The 19024-nt window shown below is 43.4% G+C and overlaps 1 protein-coding gene across 2 annotated transcripts in view; it reads right to left on the reverse strand.

Annotated features, from left to right (window-relative positions):
* GLB1 (galactosidase beta 1) overlaps window positions 1–19024 on the reverse strand; it is a 94608-nt gene that overhangs the window by 48400 nt on the left and 27184 nt on the right. For both annotated transcript variants that reach the window (XM_058554586.1, XM_058554578.1), the window contains exons 2-9: window positions 16288–16457; window positions 14731–14881; window positions 14118–14178; window positions 12909–13003; window positions 7008–7188; window positions 4065–4123; window positions 2517–2638; window positions 2390–2430 (exon numbers count right to left, since the gene is read on the reverse strand). In XM_058554586.1, coding sequence (XP_058410569.1) covers window positions 2390–2430; window positions 2517–2638; window positions 4065–4123; window positions 7008–7188; window positions 12909–13003; window positions 14118–14178; window positions 14731–14881; window positions 16288–16457 — 880 coding nt within the window. The remainder of the gene's footprint in view (window positions 1–2389; window positions 2431–2516; window positions 2639–4064; window positions 4124–7007; window positions 7189–12908; window positions 13004–14117; window positions 14179–14730; window positions 14882–16287; window positions 16458–19024) is intronic.

Raw genomic sequence — 19024 nt, forward strand, 5'->3', positions numbered from 1 at the left:
AACTCAAGCCTCCTCTTAGGAGGAAGTTAGGGAGTCAGGGAGTGTGAGGTAGGAAGGCAAAAGAAATGGTAAGACTTACCACTCCTCAACTCTCTACATTGTGTGAGAAGTATCAGGCAGCCTGGATCCCATAGGAGGCCCTCACACAGATGGGGACACACAGGCACAGAGTATGGTACACACACCTGCACAAGCATGTGCACCTGCCTTTTATCTCACTGCTCTCCTCTGGGAAGCTGGCCTGAAGAACAGCTGCTAAGAAGCACAGACTGGCCCTCCCTCACTTCCCCAAAGACACTAGGCAATAGGGCAAGTTGGAGAGGCCCACAAACACAGAGGGGCTGGCGCAGGGGCTTGGGGCTGCAACGGGTTATCCAAAGGGCAGTGACTAGCTTTCTAAGGACTGAGTTTGAGTCCAGGCTCCACTCCCTGCCAACTGCCAGTTTTTTAAATAGAAGAATGTATTGTTTTAAGTAAGATAATATGATATAAAAAATATGTATCACGAACTGTAAAGTTTCAAAAAATTATCAATCTTTATTCCTGGATTGGATGATTGGTCTCAATTCCATGAATGAAAGCTAGGTGGAATCCTTATCTACCAAATGAAAAAGCATCACAAAGTCTTAATTATTTCTAATGAGAAGACAGACACACAGAGATGATCTAAAACTTCAATTGCCAACCTTGGCACACTATTATCTTTTAAAAAGTGACATGTGAGTTTTGCAATATCTCCATTTCTTGGCTCTAATAATAGTAATAATATTAACAAAACTTGTAAGCAAAGTCTTCTCCTAGCCCATCCCCCCCTGCACAAAAGATAGCAGCTCAAAGGAAAAACTTCATTAAGAGTTCATAGTATCCAATTACAGATCCTAGGGGATATAGGCCCAAATTAAGCCTCCAAAACTCAACAATAGGACATTGTCAATGATTCAGAGAGAAAAATGCAGATGTGGAGAGAGGTGGGAAATGAGGCTTACAGAAAAGCTAAGACAGCATGAGTTGTCTTTGCAAACATCAATGGCAATGAAGAGAATTTTGTCATAATTGTTCCTCCAAAAAACGACCATATAGGAATGTAAAATGGTGCAGCCACTTTGGAAAACACTACGGCAGTTCCTCAAACTCTAAACATAAGAGTTACCATATGACCTAGCAATTCCACTCTTAGGTATAAACTCAAAAGAATGGAAATAAGGATTCAAACAAATACTTACATGTCAACATTCATAGCAACATTATTCATAATGGCCAAAAGGTAGAAACAACCCAAATGTCCATCAACTGATGAATGAATAAACAACATGTCATATATCCATATGATAGAATATTATTCAGCAATAAAAATGGAATACACAATGGAATACTACTCAGCCATAAGAAATGATGAAATCCAGCCATTTGTGACAACATGGATGGACACTGAGGGTATTATGCAAAGTGAAATAAGTCAGAGGGAGAAGGTCAAATACCGTATGATTTCCTTCATTAAGTAGTAGATAATAACAACAATAAACAAACACATAGAGACAGAGATTGGATTGGTGGTTACCAGAGGGGAAGGGGGGAGGGAGGAGGATGAAAGGGATAATTCGGCATATGTGCGTGGTGATGGGTTGTAATTAGTATTTGGGTGGTGAACATGATGTAATCTATGCAGAAATAGAAGTATAATGATGTACACCTGAAATTTATACAATGTTATAAACCAATGTTACTGCAATAAACAAAAAAAAAAATTAAAAAAAAAAAAGAATGAAGTACTGATACATGCTACAATATGGATGAACCTTGAAAAGACTCTGCCAAATGAAAGAAGTCAAACACAAAAGACTATATATCGCATGGTTCTATTTATATGATGTGTCCAGAACAGGCAAATCCGAGTAGACTGGTAGGTTGCCGGGGCTGGGAAGAGGGACAGTGGGGAGTTTCTTGGGTATGGGATTTCTTTTTGGAATAATGAAAACGTTCTGGGATTAGATGGTGGTAAGGGTTGCACAACTTTGTGATATACTAAATACCACTGAATTGTACATTTTAAAATCATGAATTTTACGGTATGTGGATTATATCTTAGCAAAACAAAATGTTAAAAAAGACCACAGCAGAATATATGACCAAGTAAGCTATAGCCAGAGACTATGACTGAGGCCCACCCAGCTAGCTTAGTCTAAAACGAGGTTTCTAAATGCACAAGTTATGTCCCTTAAAAAAATTTTTTTCTAAAGAAAAGTGACTTTTATATTAGGTAGGCAATTCTTATAGGAGAAGACAAACAAAAATAGAAAATAAAAATTGTCTGTAGGCACACTCCCTCAAAATCAAGCACCAGCAATATTCTAGCATAAGCTTCAACAAACAGATGTTCAATTGCTCTTACCATTCCAATACGCAAAATTGGTCCCACCTATAAACATGTACCTACAAGGAAACAAGAGAACAGACAGTACTTGACTGTGAGCCCACAGCTATGGAGGGCACCCTCCCCTCCAGAAATTAACACTCACATGTTCACATTCGCCCCACGAGAAAGTATATCATAGAGGGTAGAAGCCACCACTTCAGTCTTGGCTTTTGAGTGAGGTTGGCCCCAATGGTCTAACCAGCCAGTATAGAATTCAGAATTGATCTAAAAAGAGAAAAGGACATGGAGCTTAGGGTAGACCTCTGACCTCCCAATGCTGGGGCTTCCCTGTAACTACTGCCCTAGCTACTCTCCCAGGGAGTGGGTGGAAAGGGGAGCTGAGACGCACTGCTTAATCCCGAGCTGGGGGGCCAATGATGAGCTCTGATAACAGGATTGCCGAAACTCAGTTTTCAGGCACCAACAATACAGGCATTCCTGAAAAGTTGTACCTGCATCAAAATTTTGTTAACCAATCCCCAGTTTAAATACAGTAGGAAAGTTTGTTGGGCAAAAGAACTGGAGGGCAAAATATTTTTATAAAATAATCAGCTCCAAATTCATCCTTTGTATGAATCCAGATTTTCAGATCTCAGGTTGACTTAAAACAAGATAGACTTGTTTGTCCAAGTATTCTGCAAAGCAGGCCCCAAGCACTTCATGTTTCTGTTGGGCATTTCCCTGCTAAGCCCTTGCTGTAGAGAATGAAAAAGACATCTGGACATGTCATGGGGCCTTCCTGTCTCAGGCTCCAGGAAACAGCTCCACCCGAAGTCTGTGAATGCAGGTTCTGCACTGCTCACTACGCAGAGACCAGATTCAGAAAAGGCTGTTTTGTACAAAGGTTCGTACACAGGCGAGGCAGCCTGACCTGCCGCAGAGAAGGCACAGGACATAACCTCTTAAACTGGGCTGAGTGATAACAACAACAACTACTACTGTGGAGAAGGGAAGAGCGGAGAGTGATGGATTGACAGGCTATATACACCAACCTGGACCTTGCCACCATCTCCTCCCAGCCACATACACAGCATGCCATAAAGCCCTACAACTCAAAGTGCGGTCAGCAAATCTACATCCTTCATTTCACCTGGTTGCTTGTCAGAAATGCAGAATCTCAGTCCCCACCCCAGACCCCACAGATCAAAGTTTGCATTTTAACAAGATTCCCAAGTGATTTGTGAGCACATTAAAGGTGGAGAAGCTCTGTCACAAAGAGCTCTCAAGAAACACAGACATGAACTCAGATCCTGGCCCTGCCACTCACTGGCTGTACCACCCTGGGCAAGTGCGTATGTTCTCTGAGCCTCACTGAAAATGAAGACAATTATACTACTTATGAGAGCTGCCATGAGAACCAAATGAGACGAAGTATGCCAGACCACAGAGCCTGAAGCAGGGCAGGACACCCATGTTAGTCTCCATTCTGTTCCACACCAGTGCAGGGCCTCAGTTTCAAACAGGAGCACTGCTTCTGCTGTCACCCATGTGTCCAGAGGGCTAGTCCCCACAATCCCATCAGCTGCCGGCCCCATAGCCAGAAAAACCAAAGATCTACTCCCACCCTTCTACAGCATGTAATCTCTCCCAACAGCTGTAATGAAGTTGGTACAAGCAAACAGTCTCTCCACACCTCACCCCCACTTCTTACCAAGGGTCCTTTGGGCTCACTCTTCCTCTGGATTTGGAAAGCAGCTGTGACGTTGATACCTGAAAATTATGAGAGACAGAAAAAACGTTTGTCATGGGAATGACAAAAAGTTAAATAAAAAGAGCCCTTGGCCGGCCTGGTGGCATAGTGGTTAAGTTTGCACACTCCGTTTCAGTGGCCTGGGGTTCACAGGTTTGGATCCCAGGTGTGGACAAATGCACCGCTTATCAAGCCATGCTGTGGCGGTGTCCCATATAAAGTAGAGGAAAATGAGCACGATGTTAGCCCATGGCCAATCTTCCTCAGAAAAAAGACGAGGATTGGCAACAGATGCTAGATCAGGGCTAATCTTCCTCACCAAAAAAAAAAAAAAAAAAAAAGAGCCCTTGGTAGGATTTGAGCCTGGGGCCCCTGCCCTTCCCCACAACCCATGGGTCTAGAACACCTCCAAGCTAACTTTAGGCTGGACTCAGACCATCCTTTTGATGGATGTGTGGCGACCAAAAAACATTGCTTCCTCTCTGAACAGGCCCCCACGGCCTTTCCTGACTGCATTGCCTTGGGAGTTCACTTCACAGGCTTGTCTTCATCTGTGTTTCCCCACAGCCTGGACACATGTCTGGTGTTGTTCTTTCTTCACATGGACACCTGGGTGACCTAGATGCTTCCTTCAAGATGGGCCTGCTTTGAAGATATGTCCTTGTAGCCTCCACAGCACCACACACATACTAGTGCCACAAATATTTGCCAATTAATTAACAAATCAAAGGGATGAATGTGGTCTAATTGTGTTTTTCCCTGAATAATGGAGCATCACCCTGAATTTTAATTTATACACCATCAGCCATTCCAGACCACTTGCTCTCAATTTTTCCTTCTGAAATATCCCACAAGGCTGTCTGTGTCTTGTCTTGCTTCCCATGTCTTCTATTCTCCCTTCCTCTGCTAAAAAGAGAAAAAATTTCTTCACAGCGGGGTAATGGGCTGCCTTACATCAGTGAAAGAGTGAGTGTGAATAGTGTCTCTCCAACCAAAGAGGATACCCTGGCTCAAAACATCACGATCCAGTTCCCACAGCAAGTATCCCAGAGTGGAACTGATACCAGAACAGCCCTCCTCATAACCCATTTCTCTGGGATTGGCCTTTGGCTTGTCTAGAAGGCCAGCTTTCAGGGGAGAATGCGGTGATCAAGAAAGAGTGGAATCTCAATGACTTTATGGCTGTAAATTTCTCATTATTAAATGTTAGGTGGCATTCAGATCTTTAAACACTGTTCTCATGAGCCTCTCCTACAATCTGACCCGAGGCAATGCCCCTCTCCCACACAAAGGAATGAGGCTGCCACAAGCCCCACCTGGCCCAGGTGCATGGCCTTGCAGTGGTGTGTCCTTCACCCACAGCAGTAGCAATCGTGCTGTCATTCCCCCAGACAAATAATGCTCACAATAAACTCGTAATAATCTTCCATTTGTTCCTCCCAACAGAAAAATACTGTGCTTTTTCATCACCGTGATAGGAAGTGTGTCAGAGCAGGAGGAAGCCAGCATACCACTTCCTGTGCAGCTCTTTGTGGATGAGTTATTTCATCACCAAATGCTCTGAGCAACGTACCATGTTTCTAGAAACACTCAATTCACTTAAAGCCAATTCTTTTCTTTTTTGGTAATGTACGAGAATCTCTTTAAAAATGCAACTTCAGTCTTGTACATCCTTCTCAAGAGAAAGCAAGTATTGGATGTGCAATGTGCATGGAGCGTCTTATACCCCAGATGGGAGAAGAGCTGGTCTTTTTGTGGGGAGGGGTAACTTTTTATTTTGAAATAATTTCAAACTTATAGAAAAGTTGTGAGGATAGTACAAAGAACTCATATTCCTTTCACTCAGATTCCCCAATTGTTAACATTTTATCACATTTACTTTATCAGTTTGTCTCTCCCTGTGTAAAATACGTATTTTCTCCTGAGCCATTTGAGAATAAGTTGCAGGCATGATGGCCCTTTACCCCTGAATACTTCAGTGTGCATTCCCAAAGAGCAAGGGCATTCTTTAAAAAAACACAATACAATTATTAAAAACCAGGAAATTAATATGGATACAATACTATTATCTAATCTACAGACTTTATGCAAAGATTTCGATTGTCCCAATAATGTCCTTCATAGCAAAAAAAAAAAGTCCAGACCAGGATCCTTTTCAGGATCACATGCAGCATTTAGCTGTCATGTCCTTGATGAAAGCTGCTCTCAACCTGAATGAAGACTCTCTTAACATTTACTATAGCCAGAAGCATCCTAGTGATGCTGCCCGCCCACCCAGAACTTTCATTTGTGGAACCTCTGCAGCTTACTCAGCACTTACAAGTCAGGCAAGATGATTTTTGCAGCATCTACCAAACCACCTCCGGCCCATCACGGTTCATAGTGTTATGAGTTATGCAGACGGATGGAAGTGTGAGGTCCCTGCACTCCAGGGCTGACGGGACAACACCAGCCAGCCAGCGGCTGACTACAGAGTTCACTACAGCCATGACACAGCCCCAAGCATCCAGCCACGATTAGGGGGACAGGGAGAACAGAGAAGAGCAGCATCCCAGACAGAGCCCGAAAGGTGACTGCCTCAGGGTAGAGCTTCCCACAGCCGGAACTGCTCCTGTGCGTGCCAGCCCCTAAGAACAGGACTCCGGGGTCCAGGCTAGCTCCGCCAGTGCTGCAAGTGCAGCTCTTGTCCTAAAGGCCCAATCTGCTTAAATCAAATAACCTCTGCAATGGAGGGGTGCTTTATCAATTACTCTATTTGACATGTTACTTGATCAAGGAAAATCTGAGAAATCTCATTCCATATGCCCATGACACTTAAAACAACAGCTGCCCAGAGCAATTGACTGAGTGAAAAGCCCAAGCCTGCACGGCCTTAGCCGGGTTTCTGTTACTACAAACACCAACCTGATCCGAAGTCCACTGTGGCATAGAGCCCCTGCAGCGCCCCACACTGCATGAACTTCTCGAACATCCCATCGGTGGTGAACAGAAGCACGTCGTCACCCAGGTAGTGGCGGAAGAGCTTCTGCAGGAAACGCAGGTAGTCATAATCACAGGTAAAGTAGCTGCCATATTCATTTTCGACCTGCAAATCAAAAAAGAAGAGGGGAAAGAAAATAAGCAGATGCCAATGCAGAATCCCATTCTAACACAAGCTGTTGTTTGGAGAAAATACCTGAGCATCCGCTGAGACAACAGGGTTTAATGACCGCCAAAAATATCTCCTACACTCAGTTCTCAAAACTCATTTTCCAAGAAGCAACTCAGCATAAAAACTTACCTTCCACTACCCCCCCAGAAATAAGAGAAAGAAAACAAAAACTACCATGTTAGTTTTTGGACTACAGTGATATTCGCCCCTATAATAGATAACAGATACTTTAAACATTACATAAATAATACGGTATAAATATTAGAAAATGGAGAAAAATGAAAAGAAAATGGAAAAAAATCATCTGTTAATTCTATTACTTAGAGATAACCACTGCAAGCATTTTGGCCGTCTTACAGATTTATACACACACACACACACACACACACACACACACACATATATATTCTAAATATACACAAATAATATAAAGTAATTGTTTTCTGTCCTCAAAACTGGTATTATATTACATGCACTAGTTATAACATTACTTTTTCCCCTTAATACATCATGCAAAATGTCCACGGCAGTGATGAGGGCGAATGCTGGACACGAATGCACCATCATTTACTTGATCGCCTATGTCAAACATTCAGGTGTTTCTCGTTTTGTGCTCAATAACCAGCCTCAGTTTGTGCTCAACGGTGTCAGTGGTTTTCAACCAGGAGCTATTTTGCCCCCCAGGAGACATCTGGCAATGTCTGGAGATTTTTTGGGTTATCACAACTGGGGGGGGGTGCTACTGGCATCTAGTGGGTAGAGACCAAGGGATGGTGCTAAACATCTTACATTGTCAGCCTGCACCACAAAGAATTATCAGGTGCAAAATGGCCACAGTGTCGAGGTGGGAACCCCTGCTCTGAGGCGTGCATTCTCAATGGGGGTGGAGAGCATCCTCAAGGAGGTAAAAATTGATTCTTATAGGATAAAAAAAATAATCTTATTCTTTGTATATATAAAGCACAGATATACATACAGTTACACAGTAGCTCTCAGGTATTAAAATTTCATGGGGAGGCAAATAGAAAAAAAGTCTCAATGAGGCTTTTTAGGGGGCAATAATGAAAAAAAGGTTAAGAAACATTGCTCTAAAGCAATAAAATGAATGACCTTCAGCTCCATCCAATACACCAAAGAATCTTAGAGACATAACACTGAGTGAAAGGAGCTAGACACTGAGAAATAGACAGTACAAGTCCCTGTATAGAAAATTCAAAACAGTCAGAACCAAACTATAAAGTCTGGGTAACACACATAGGTGGTAAAATTTTCTTTATACTTTTACCAAGAAAGTCATGGCCATGAAAGTCAGGACAGTAGGAAGAAGTGGGGTGTGATCAAGGACACCTGGGAAGCTTCTAGGGTCCTGGCCGTGTACAATTTCCCATCTTGGATGGTGATGATGTAGGTGTTTTCATCATAATGCTTCATTATACTGCACATTTATGTATGTGTGTTGTAGTTCACAATTTTACAAAAATTAAAAAGATACCCAACCATAAAATTTCAACCTGCACATAATACGAAACAAATTTTTGTGATCTTGGGGATACACGGTCATTAAACATAAGCACAAGAAACTGTGAGTCACCAGAAAAGAGGCGCCCAGCCTGAGGGTGGCTGGGAGATATGGTTAAGGAAGCTTCCCCAGAGGGGCTGCCCCAGGTAACTTTAGAAGAAAAGGCATTAGTCAGGGAAGAGGTCCCAGTGGAGAGTATTCCTGCAAGGGGTAGCCTGTTTGCAAAATTGCCAGCAGCTCCATATGGCCTGTGGACTGAGGCAGGGAGTACGAAAGGAATGGTGAATGACGCAGATGAACTAAATACCACCATCCTTATCTGCACAGCCCTGCTTCCCAAACGGTTTAATGAATGATTGTCTTTTCAGAGAGGATCACTCTGACCATACTTTCACGTTACGAGTTCAAGAAGCAACACAGATTATAGTGAGCATGCCCAGTGCCAAGGGCTTCGCGGTCACGAAGCCATCCTGAAAAAGGAGGTGTCTGCCACTCACAGAGAGTAGAAAAGTTCCCTTGGGCGACTGATCCTGGTACTTTGATTAATCCCACAGAAGTCCCTTTGGAAGTAATTGAGATAAATGCTAAGAAAAGTTTTGCAAATACTCGCAAAGTACTTTTCCCCTCATTTGTTTTTTTCTCCTCTTTTAATAAGAACTCTTTATATGGCTGTGTCTTCCTTCATTGTTCGGCTGTCAAGAAGATCAGAGCTAAATTTAAGGGTCAGCTCCAGCAACTAAGTGGGCCCAGAGCCTTTGCACCTCGTGTTCTCCTCTGCCCAACCCCAGGTCCCAACCCAACCTCGGTTATCTTCTCTTACTTTTTCAAGTCTTATTTATCCATTATCATCATTGTGTGATGTACCTTAAAATAAATAGGTTTGTAATAAATGCACACACATAATGTGGTTAGGTTTTTAGAGAGAGAGAGAGAGAGAGAAAAGCTCAACATTTGCAAGGCAGCTTAGAGCTGTGGTCACGGGCACAGATGTCACAGCCCCAATTGTTCACACGCAAATCTCAGCTCTGCCACTGCTTATCCACGGGGCCCCACCCGTAAAATGTCTTCTCATCCGTAAGAGGTAAATGTACCAACCCCACTGGGTTGTCATGAGGATTAACTGAGTCAATACATCAATAGGGCTTTGCACAATACCTGGCACCTAGTAAGTGCTCAGAAAGCTAGCAACCATGAGTATACTCAGATTCTATATCATTGCCAACTAGAGCAAAACAAGAGGCGTGTGTGTGGGCTGGGGAGGTGAGAGGAGAGACACACATGGAAAAGGGCTTGAAAGACTCATAGAAAAAGGAACACTGATTTTTCTAGAACAGAGGTCAGCAAACTTTTTCAATAAAGGGCAAGAGGGTAAATATTTTAGGCTTTTTGGCCTTACGTTTCTGTCTCAACTACTCAATTCTGCCACTGTAGTGCAAAAGCAGCCACAGAGAATATGTAAACGAGTGGTGTGACTGTGTTCCAATGTACCCTTAATTACAAAAACAGACAGAGGGCCGGATTTGGCCCACAGGCCATAGTTTGCAGGTCCTAGTTCTAGAATAACTATCTCATGCTGTAAACTCCTTAATGAAGCGACAAAGCACTACAGGCTTTTAAAGTTATTGATCTTCCACAACAATAGGTATAAACAGGGCTGTTACCTCATGCTGAACACCCCATAAATTGGATGAAGCCAAGTTGTGGGTGGAAGGGCCTCACTCCTAATTATTTTCACGTTGGATATTATTAATAGGTATTTGTGGCTTTACTTATGTTAGGTGTGGTCTTGGCACAAACTCATATAAACATCCACAAACCAGCTGAGGTAGACCTGGCTTAGCTAATCCTGCCAGAAGAAAATACTGGCATGTATAGCTGAATCATAAGGATGAATAAAGGTCCAGGCTGGACTTCCTGTAGCCATAAGACAATAGTGTTGAAAGCCCTAAACACTCTCAGGCAGGGACTTGAGCCTCCTTGTCTGAATCATTTTTGCCCTGCCTGCATACATAGGGCTCCTCTGTGGCCTCTTCAAACTCTCCGGTCACCCAGAGAGAGCACCAACATTGTGAACTGAGTAAAACCACCATCATGCCTCTTGGCCTGAATTAAGACAGAGAGAGAAAGCAGCTTTTACAGAAACCTTTACACACTGAGACACTGTCTACCAATGCCAGCTTCTTTCTTATCTAACCTACCGGTCTCTATTCGATTCCAGAACCACTTGGTAGGTATGTGACGGGTACACACGTGTGATGGGACCTCACAGCTGCCATGCAGATGTGCGGGGAGCAGAAGAGACTAGAGATACACCTGGGTCAGGGATGGCAGTAGAAAAACGGCCGCAAGTGCTTCACAAAGAGAGGCATTAACTGAGGGTTCTGAGAGTCAAGCGGACATCAATTAAGTTGATAGCGAAGGCTTCCGGACAGAGGGAGCAGCTGTGAACTGCGCCTCAAACGACAAGAGGGCAACCATGAACTTGGTGTACAAAGAATTTTTAATGATATGAGAAAATGCTTATGACATAAGAATAAAGTAAAGAAAGTCAGATAGGAAACTGGTCACACAGTACGAACTAAGTCTGTAAAGAGAAATTTTTTAAAGGCATGGAAAAAAGTTCAAGGAAATCTCCCCAAAGTGTAAACAGCTTTGCTTCTGGCTCCTGATACTTAAGTGACAATTATGGTTTTTCTGCTTTCTTATATTTTATTTGTTTATTTAGTAATCAACAGGCAAAAAGGATTAGGTGGGATTCAAGCAGGTGGAGATGTGAGAGCGGGGAGGAGAAGGAGGCTGAGTCCCCTGGCAGGGCCCACGGTCAAGTTAAAGTCGTCTAAGGTTGGGAGGGACGGACACAAGAAGAAACGCCCCCCCAAGACAATCAACTTTGCTCTCCTCTGCAGAGTTCATATCTGATTACATTTTTTGTAGCATTTCAACCAAAAGGTACAGAAAAGTTGTGTGCAAAAACTGAAAGTGAGTTAGGGAGAAGCAGAGACTGAAAAACAAAGGAAACTAAAGAAAACCTAAGATCAAGAGAAAGGAAGAAGATCCAGCTGTGCAAAGACACATCCAAGGTTCAGCCTTGAAATCTTCATACAGGAACATAGGCTCCTATAAGCTTAACAAGTACAGACTCAAGACAAGTGAAGGGCCATTGAGTGCTACTTGTACATCCCTCTGGGAGCAGCAACCTGGCCTCTCTCCACTGTGCAGTGTCACAATGGACACCCTGGCGTCCAGCCCTCTCATTGCCTCGTTTGACTTATACCCGAAGGGCAAGGGAGTAGCCATGCTCCCTCCCCACAATGACTCATCCCTACAAACAGTCTACAGTACCGTTCATAAGAAGGAAATCTGGCCCACGCTCCTCTAGGGAGCGCCACACTGCACCCCTCGATGTTCCAGGATGCAGCCAATTTTACATACTTTATTCTTTGCAATAAAAGCATCTTTGGTAAATGTCCAATGAACGTAGTTTTATGTTTTACCCAAGTAATTTTATAAACATCAAAAATCATTGCAGGTCAAGTGTCCCGATTTTTCACATGGAAAGTACTTGCCACGCGACATGCCCCACAATGTATCAGTCTTCGCAGAGAGAAAAACACACGGAAGAAGGAGAGTGGGAACAGGAAGCAGGAGAGAAAACATAATGGCCCCAATTCACTGCATCCTCTTTCCAAACCAGTCTGAACTGACTGCCTAAGGAGTGCAGACACCTAAGCAGTTCAGCCTATGCTGCGTCTTTGCAGCCAGAAGGCAACATGGCATGAGAGACAGGCCACAGGATCAGCAGACTAGGGTACAATCCTGATTCTGCCACCTGCCAGCTGGGTGACCTTGGCCAAGTCACTTAAGTTCTTCATTTGAAGTTTGAAGTTCTTCATTTAAAAGAGATGGTGGTTGGAAGAACTGAACAGCATTTAGAGTGCATCTAGCACAGAGTACACGGCAGGCATTCAAAAATGATAATGCCTCCTCAAAATGCAATCTAAATAAAAGCATCATCTGTGGCATTGCCTCTCAAAGAAACAGACTTATGAAGCTCATATCTGCATCACTCCTATATATAATGTGGATGGATGGAAATCTTCCCCCACCACCTGCCCAGGCTCATCTCCATGGTTACCTGCACTGTTATAATTGGCCCTCCATTCTTATAGAGGAGAGGCTTCATCTTGGGCAGAAGGACTCCCAACCACTTGTCCACGGCTGCAAGGTAATCTGGAAAACAAGACAGGATTAACACCATTACGCACCTTTTAGTACAAACAGACACAAGGCAGCCTTATTACCTGGGGGCTGGCAGCAGAGACTGGGATACACTGGATTCAACAACTACCTTCTGAAATCGGGTAGCTACGTGCACTAAAAGTCTGATAAAAGTTGTCCTGCAAGGAGTTGTGTCCTCAGCTGAGCTCTCAGTGGACAAGGACCAGTATGCCTGCTATCTGTCCCTGCTGCTAGGACACAAAGCCTGGAGCATAGGAGGCATCCAGCCAATGTTTGTTGAATGAAGAAAAGAGTGACTAAATGGTGTGTCCTCTCTCTGTCTCAGTAGAGTTTTCTTTTTCTTATTAAAATTAAGTTCTAAATTATATATTTACAATGTCAAATGGGGATAATAGAGTGCACACTTCATAAAGTTGTTATAAGGATTAAATGAGATAATATGCATAAAAACACTAATAATATATTAAGGGTGTAAAACATGAGGGTAATACACTAAGAAGGAAAAGCATATAGAGCATAATATACTAGCCTTTTACATGGTAAACTTCATCAATGTTAGTGCTCTTATGACCATCTTCATCACCAAGAGAAACTGAAGTCTTCAGAAGACAGAAATGCAGCTAGAGGGACCTTCTGACTGATGAGGGTTTACAGCTAAAATAATCTCCATATAAATAATAAACTATCATTTACATATCACTCTAAAAGTAGGCAATGAAATAGTATGCACTGCAGCTACCGAGCAGTCCAGTGACATTATTCCAGAAGCTGCTTCTGCCATTTGGATTAGTGAGATGTTATTGCTGGTCATGCAATGTACTAAGAACGCAGGAAGAGAAAGCATTTAAGCCAGTCGGTCAACCACAAACAGGACCCAATGACAACTCAAAGAGTTACCAGCTTATCAGCAAGATCTGGGCAAGTAGTTCAAGAAAGCCTTATTTCCTACACATTCAATGTCTGGCGTCATGAAGTGGACAATGATTACACTCCGACTTTCAGAAGTGTTTGCACAGAAGAACCCCAGCCTTCAAAATACCTGACTCTTTTGATATAAATTGCTTAAGCTTTCATAAATTTTCTCCAGACATCTGTAACAATTTACCTGGATCAGAAGAACGGAGAACAATAGATTCTTTCTCTAATAGCCAGGCAGGTAATCCTCCCTAGGATGGGGGAAAAAAAAATGGAAGCCATTATAAGGTCCATTTCACGAAAGGCACTCAGGGGAGAGAAAAATTACTACTAGCAGTGAGGGAAAAGAAGAAAAGTTTCATGGAGGAGGGCTGGGCTTCCTAGTTTGTAACTTTCAGGGAAATCTGAAATTGTAATGTAGTAAAAATAAGATCACTCTGCATGAATGCAATGTTTTGAGAATCAAATCCTTTTATATAGATCATTCTACTTAATTCACAACTACCTTGTGAGGTAGAGCCCACAGCATGCACTGCTTTTTACAGATGAGGAAACAGACTTATGTGAGTGATCACCAAGAGAAGGACCCATGTGGGTCCTTGGGTTCCTCTCATCTGTTCCTCTCTGCCTTGGCATCTCCTAAGGTAAAAGACACCTGTGCTGGCTACAGTCACAAACCTCAAGTTATCTGCAATTGGAGACTTATTTAAACTGCTTTAATTCACTTTCTGCCAGATCCCTGCCTGCCAGCCCGCCTCTGTCACACACACCAGGCAGGTAGAGCCCAGTCTGGCCACACTCACCATGTCCCACTCTGCACAGATGTAGGGTCCAGGCCTCAGGATAACCAGCAGCCCCAGTTCATGAGCCAGCTGAATAAAATGTTCCACATCATGGTCCTCAGAAAACTGGTACTGTCCTGGCTGGGGCTCATGAAAGTTCCAGGGCACGTACCTGCCAAGACACACACAGTCCCTTCCTGGAAACAGCTCAACAATCCAGACGTCTTACAGGAATTTCTGAACTGGCTGCAGAACTATAAACCCACAAGACATACAGACCTCTCCCTTTGGCAGCCTCTTGCAAAAGAGGCCTCGTTTTGAGTTTTCACAGCAGCTGCCCAAGCGAATCAAAGTTGGGGGGCACGTTTTTAAGTTTATGACCCATAAAGAATGCCCATTCCTATTTAATGCTTGACTGAAAAAAAGATACAGAATTACATGAACATGAATCACTACTATGTAAAAATTATATATGCCCGTGTAAGGCTTAGGAAAAATGAAAATACCTGTGCTAAAGTAATAAGAGGTATACTTATTTTTTGAAAAGTACTTTTTAATAAAAATGGAAAAACCTCCAACCCGTGTGTCCTGACAAAAGATTTTGTCATGAAAAACAGCCTGCAGGAGGTAAAACAACAAAAGCTCCTACCAGCCCCCCTGGCTGCCTATAGCATGGGACATAAATTTAAATATGAAGACACCCCTACCATCACAAAGGTCTCTTTGACGACCTCTGGCTTGTGTCCTTTCTCCACGATCCCAGGGTTTCAGGGTGCCCTGGATCAGAGAGTCTTGGTTCCCTAGACCTTAGAGTTGAAACTACAGACAGGTCCCAGTGGCCTCAGAACCAGAAGAACAAGTGGGATTCTCCCTAACTGTCTGTCCCAGGAATCCGCCTCTGGGTTTTCTCACCCTTTATCTTTGACAAGTTATCAGCGATCCACAGCAGCAGTGCAAAAACCAGAGTGGCCAGCCACCCAACTTTCTCCCCAATGAGTCACTTTGCAAACAGTAGAAGAGAAGAGATGAAGAGAGAGAGTTATTGGGGTAACTTTTGAACCCCAGGCTGTAGAATTACCCCAGGAGAACCACACAGACGAACTGGGGTTCAGGAATCTACCTAACAAGGCATATTCCCCAAGAGCTGAGAGAAGCCGTGGCTGCCTACAAACAGCCTTATCTTCAAATCCTAGCTGCACCTCTGGCCAAAAAGATGTGCTTGGGCAAATTGCAGTTTCACCAGCTGTAAATGGGAATGGTCACAGCTACCTTGGAGAAATGGAATCATTCATGTCAAGTGCCCTCTGCACGTAGTAAACGCTCAATCGTTGTGACTTCCCTTTGCCTTTTTAAGCTGATATTCGTTTTATGATTTCTGGCGACAAAGTTCAAGATTGGAAGAAGAGATTGGTTATCCGAAGAAGGGCCAATCAAGCTCATGACAAGCCCCTCCCAGAATGCTAGACTACACTCTTTCCCACTCTGAGCAATGAAACAGCAGCACTGAGAAATGCAGCTGCTCTCTCTCCAGGTGTGAGTCCTTGGGCCCAGGTGAGAGCCAAGTGCCCTCCCACTTACGTCTGGATGGCATTCAGCCCAGCCATTTTCATCTTCAGCAGCCGGTCCTTCCAGTAGAAGCGGGGCACGCGGAAGTAGTGAATGCTTCCTGAGATGTAGCGGAACGGCTGGCCATCCTTGAGGAAGCGGTTGTGGCTGTAGTCGATCTTGAACGTCCTCTGGGAGGCTTTCTACAGAGGAAGGATGGACCACATGAGAACTTCCACCTTTGCATTTCGGAAGCAGACACTTTGGCAGTGGCAAGTGATTCCCTGTCTATTTCATTTGCCTAATGCGCTGATGGAGTTAATGCTTGGTTTCTGGGTTATAGAACAAACCACTGCTAAGCCAGGTCCACTGGACGCACTTGGGTAAGAAAAATCATCAAGGAAGACCCACGTGCAGGAATCCGTAAGGCTTATCTTTCAGAGGCCAGCAAAGATCTGACAATCAGTGGCTGAGATGCAGAAGTTATATTCCCCGAGGGAAAACCCTGCTGGAGGCAACTCTGTAGCAAAGCCCAGTGTGCTAGGAACAGAACACACACACACACACACACACACACACACACCCTCCCCGAGGCTGTGACCTGCCTGAGCACTAGATGTACGATACTAATGTCACTGGGACCACCAAGACCTGAATTCTAAGTGTAACATACAGGGCTGAAAGCAACAGATTAGAAGTCTGAAGCCCTGTTGCTCTAAGTTCCACAGTGAACTGGGCAAGTCCTCTCCCTAACCCTGCATCTCTTCATAAATAAGCAGGATGTCGGACTGAAAGAACTCTAGGCAATATTTTTATTTATTTATTTATTTTGAGGAAGACTGGCCCTGCACTAACATCTGTTGCCAATCTTCCTCTTTTTCTTTTTTTTCCCCAAAGCCCCAGGACATAGTTGTGTATCATAGTTGTTTAGAGTTGTAGCTCTTCTATATGAGACGCCGGCTCAGCATGGCTTGATAAGCAGTGAATAGGTCCTCACCCAGGATCCGAACCGACAAACCCCGGGCCGCCAAAGCGGAACACGTGAACTTAACCACTATGCCACAGGGCCAGTGAGGCAATATTTTTCAAATTGAGGGCTCCAACCCAATTTGTGAGTCATCAACTCAATTTGGGTGATTGACACTTTTTTTTAATGAAACAGAATAGAAAATATCAGAGCATATTGCACATAGTAAAGACAAGTATTATTTTATGAAACTTTTGTGATATATACATATATAGAGTTGCATATGTATGTCTCTATGGGGTTGCACGTAAGATGTATCTATAGCAATCATAACAAATTTCTAGAAACACTGTTTTGGGGTCACTTCAGGAGCTAAATGTTAGGATTTGAAAGGGAATGCCTCAAAGGGGAGGCCAGTTCATAGGCAAAATAGAACATTGCCCTCTGGTGGATGGAAACACGCAGCAACAGGCCACAGGTGCCAATAGGACCAGGGCTACAAGAAACCATTTAATCAGTGATCTCCATTCTTGGTAAGATTCCTTGTGAGTCTTGATGCTTTTTCCTTAACACTTTTTTCATAGCAGCATCACAATCCATGAAAGCTTTGGGGGTTGCTCTTGAAGCCATATCTGGAAGCAACTGTGAGAGCATGAGTCCTAGATCATACTTGGCCTGAAATCCAACTAGGGAGTTAAAGCACTGTGACTGAAAGTTAAACAACTCAGAGTGGATTGCTTAGGGGCAAATGGAAAGCTTTACTGTATGTGAGTTACACCTCAAAAAAGCTAACCAAAAATAAACAAATAAATAATTTAAGAATCATAAAAAAAAAGGCCAGAGTGTCAATTTAATATCACTTTATTCTTCCAATAAACATGGCTTTAATTGCCATTCAAAGGCAAGAAACTCACAAAAATATAAAAATTACTTCTTATACCAGGTATCCCAACAGATGATTTTGAAAACATTTTCACAACATGTAAATGATTAAGTGTCAAATAAGAGTTTCCTACAAGTTCTGTGAGTTCAGAGGTGGACCATGAGTTGGGTAAATTCTTTGGACAAGTAGAAAGGGAATAAGCAACTTTGGGCAGAACTGGGAAAGGAAAGGTCTGTTTGAAGTCCACTGGTCTAGGGGAAGGGATTTGGAGGAGCAGGAGATAAGGCTGGCAAGAAATGACCTTGGCGGACAATGGAATCTGGCCTTCATCTCACACATCAGAGCACCATCCTTGCATTCAATCTCAAAGTCCAGCCCAAATATCTCCCTACCACCCATTTACAAATATCACCAAGCACCTACTATGTGCCGAGTAATCACAGAGGGGAATCACACAGATGTGGCCACAGTCCACATGAAGCTTCCGTCTAGCATGGAAGAAACCCAAGAGGCAACAGAGTGAAGCCTAGATGGTAAAGCAGGGATTAGATCATCACGTGGTACACCTTAAACTTTCACAGTGTTATCTGTCAATTACATCTCAATAAAGCTGAGGAAAATGGATTAGAGCGGAATGCTGCAGCAGTAATAAATGGCATGTAACTCAGCCATAGGGGGCAAGGACGAGTTTCACCTCAAACTGTGGTTCTCAACCTTGGCCACACATCAGAATCACCTGCACAAGCTTTTAAAAATAGCAAAGTCAGGCCTCACCCCCCGGACATTTACATTTCAATTGGTCTTGGGTGGAGCCCAGGCATTGGTATTTCTTAAAACTGCCTAGATGATGTAAGGAACAGCAGGGATTGAGAACTACTGGCCTAAGCGAAGCCCTAGGATGAGCAAGAGTTAGCCGAAGG

The sequence above is a fragment of the Diceros bicornis genome, chromosome 2 (assembly GCF_020826845.1).
Source record: "Diceros bicornis minor isolate mBicDic1 chromosome 2, mDicBic1.mat.cur, whole genome shotgun sequence".
Lineage (NCBI taxonomy): Eukaryota > Metazoa > Chordata > Mammalia > Perissodactyla > Rhinocerotidae > Diceros > Diceros bicornis.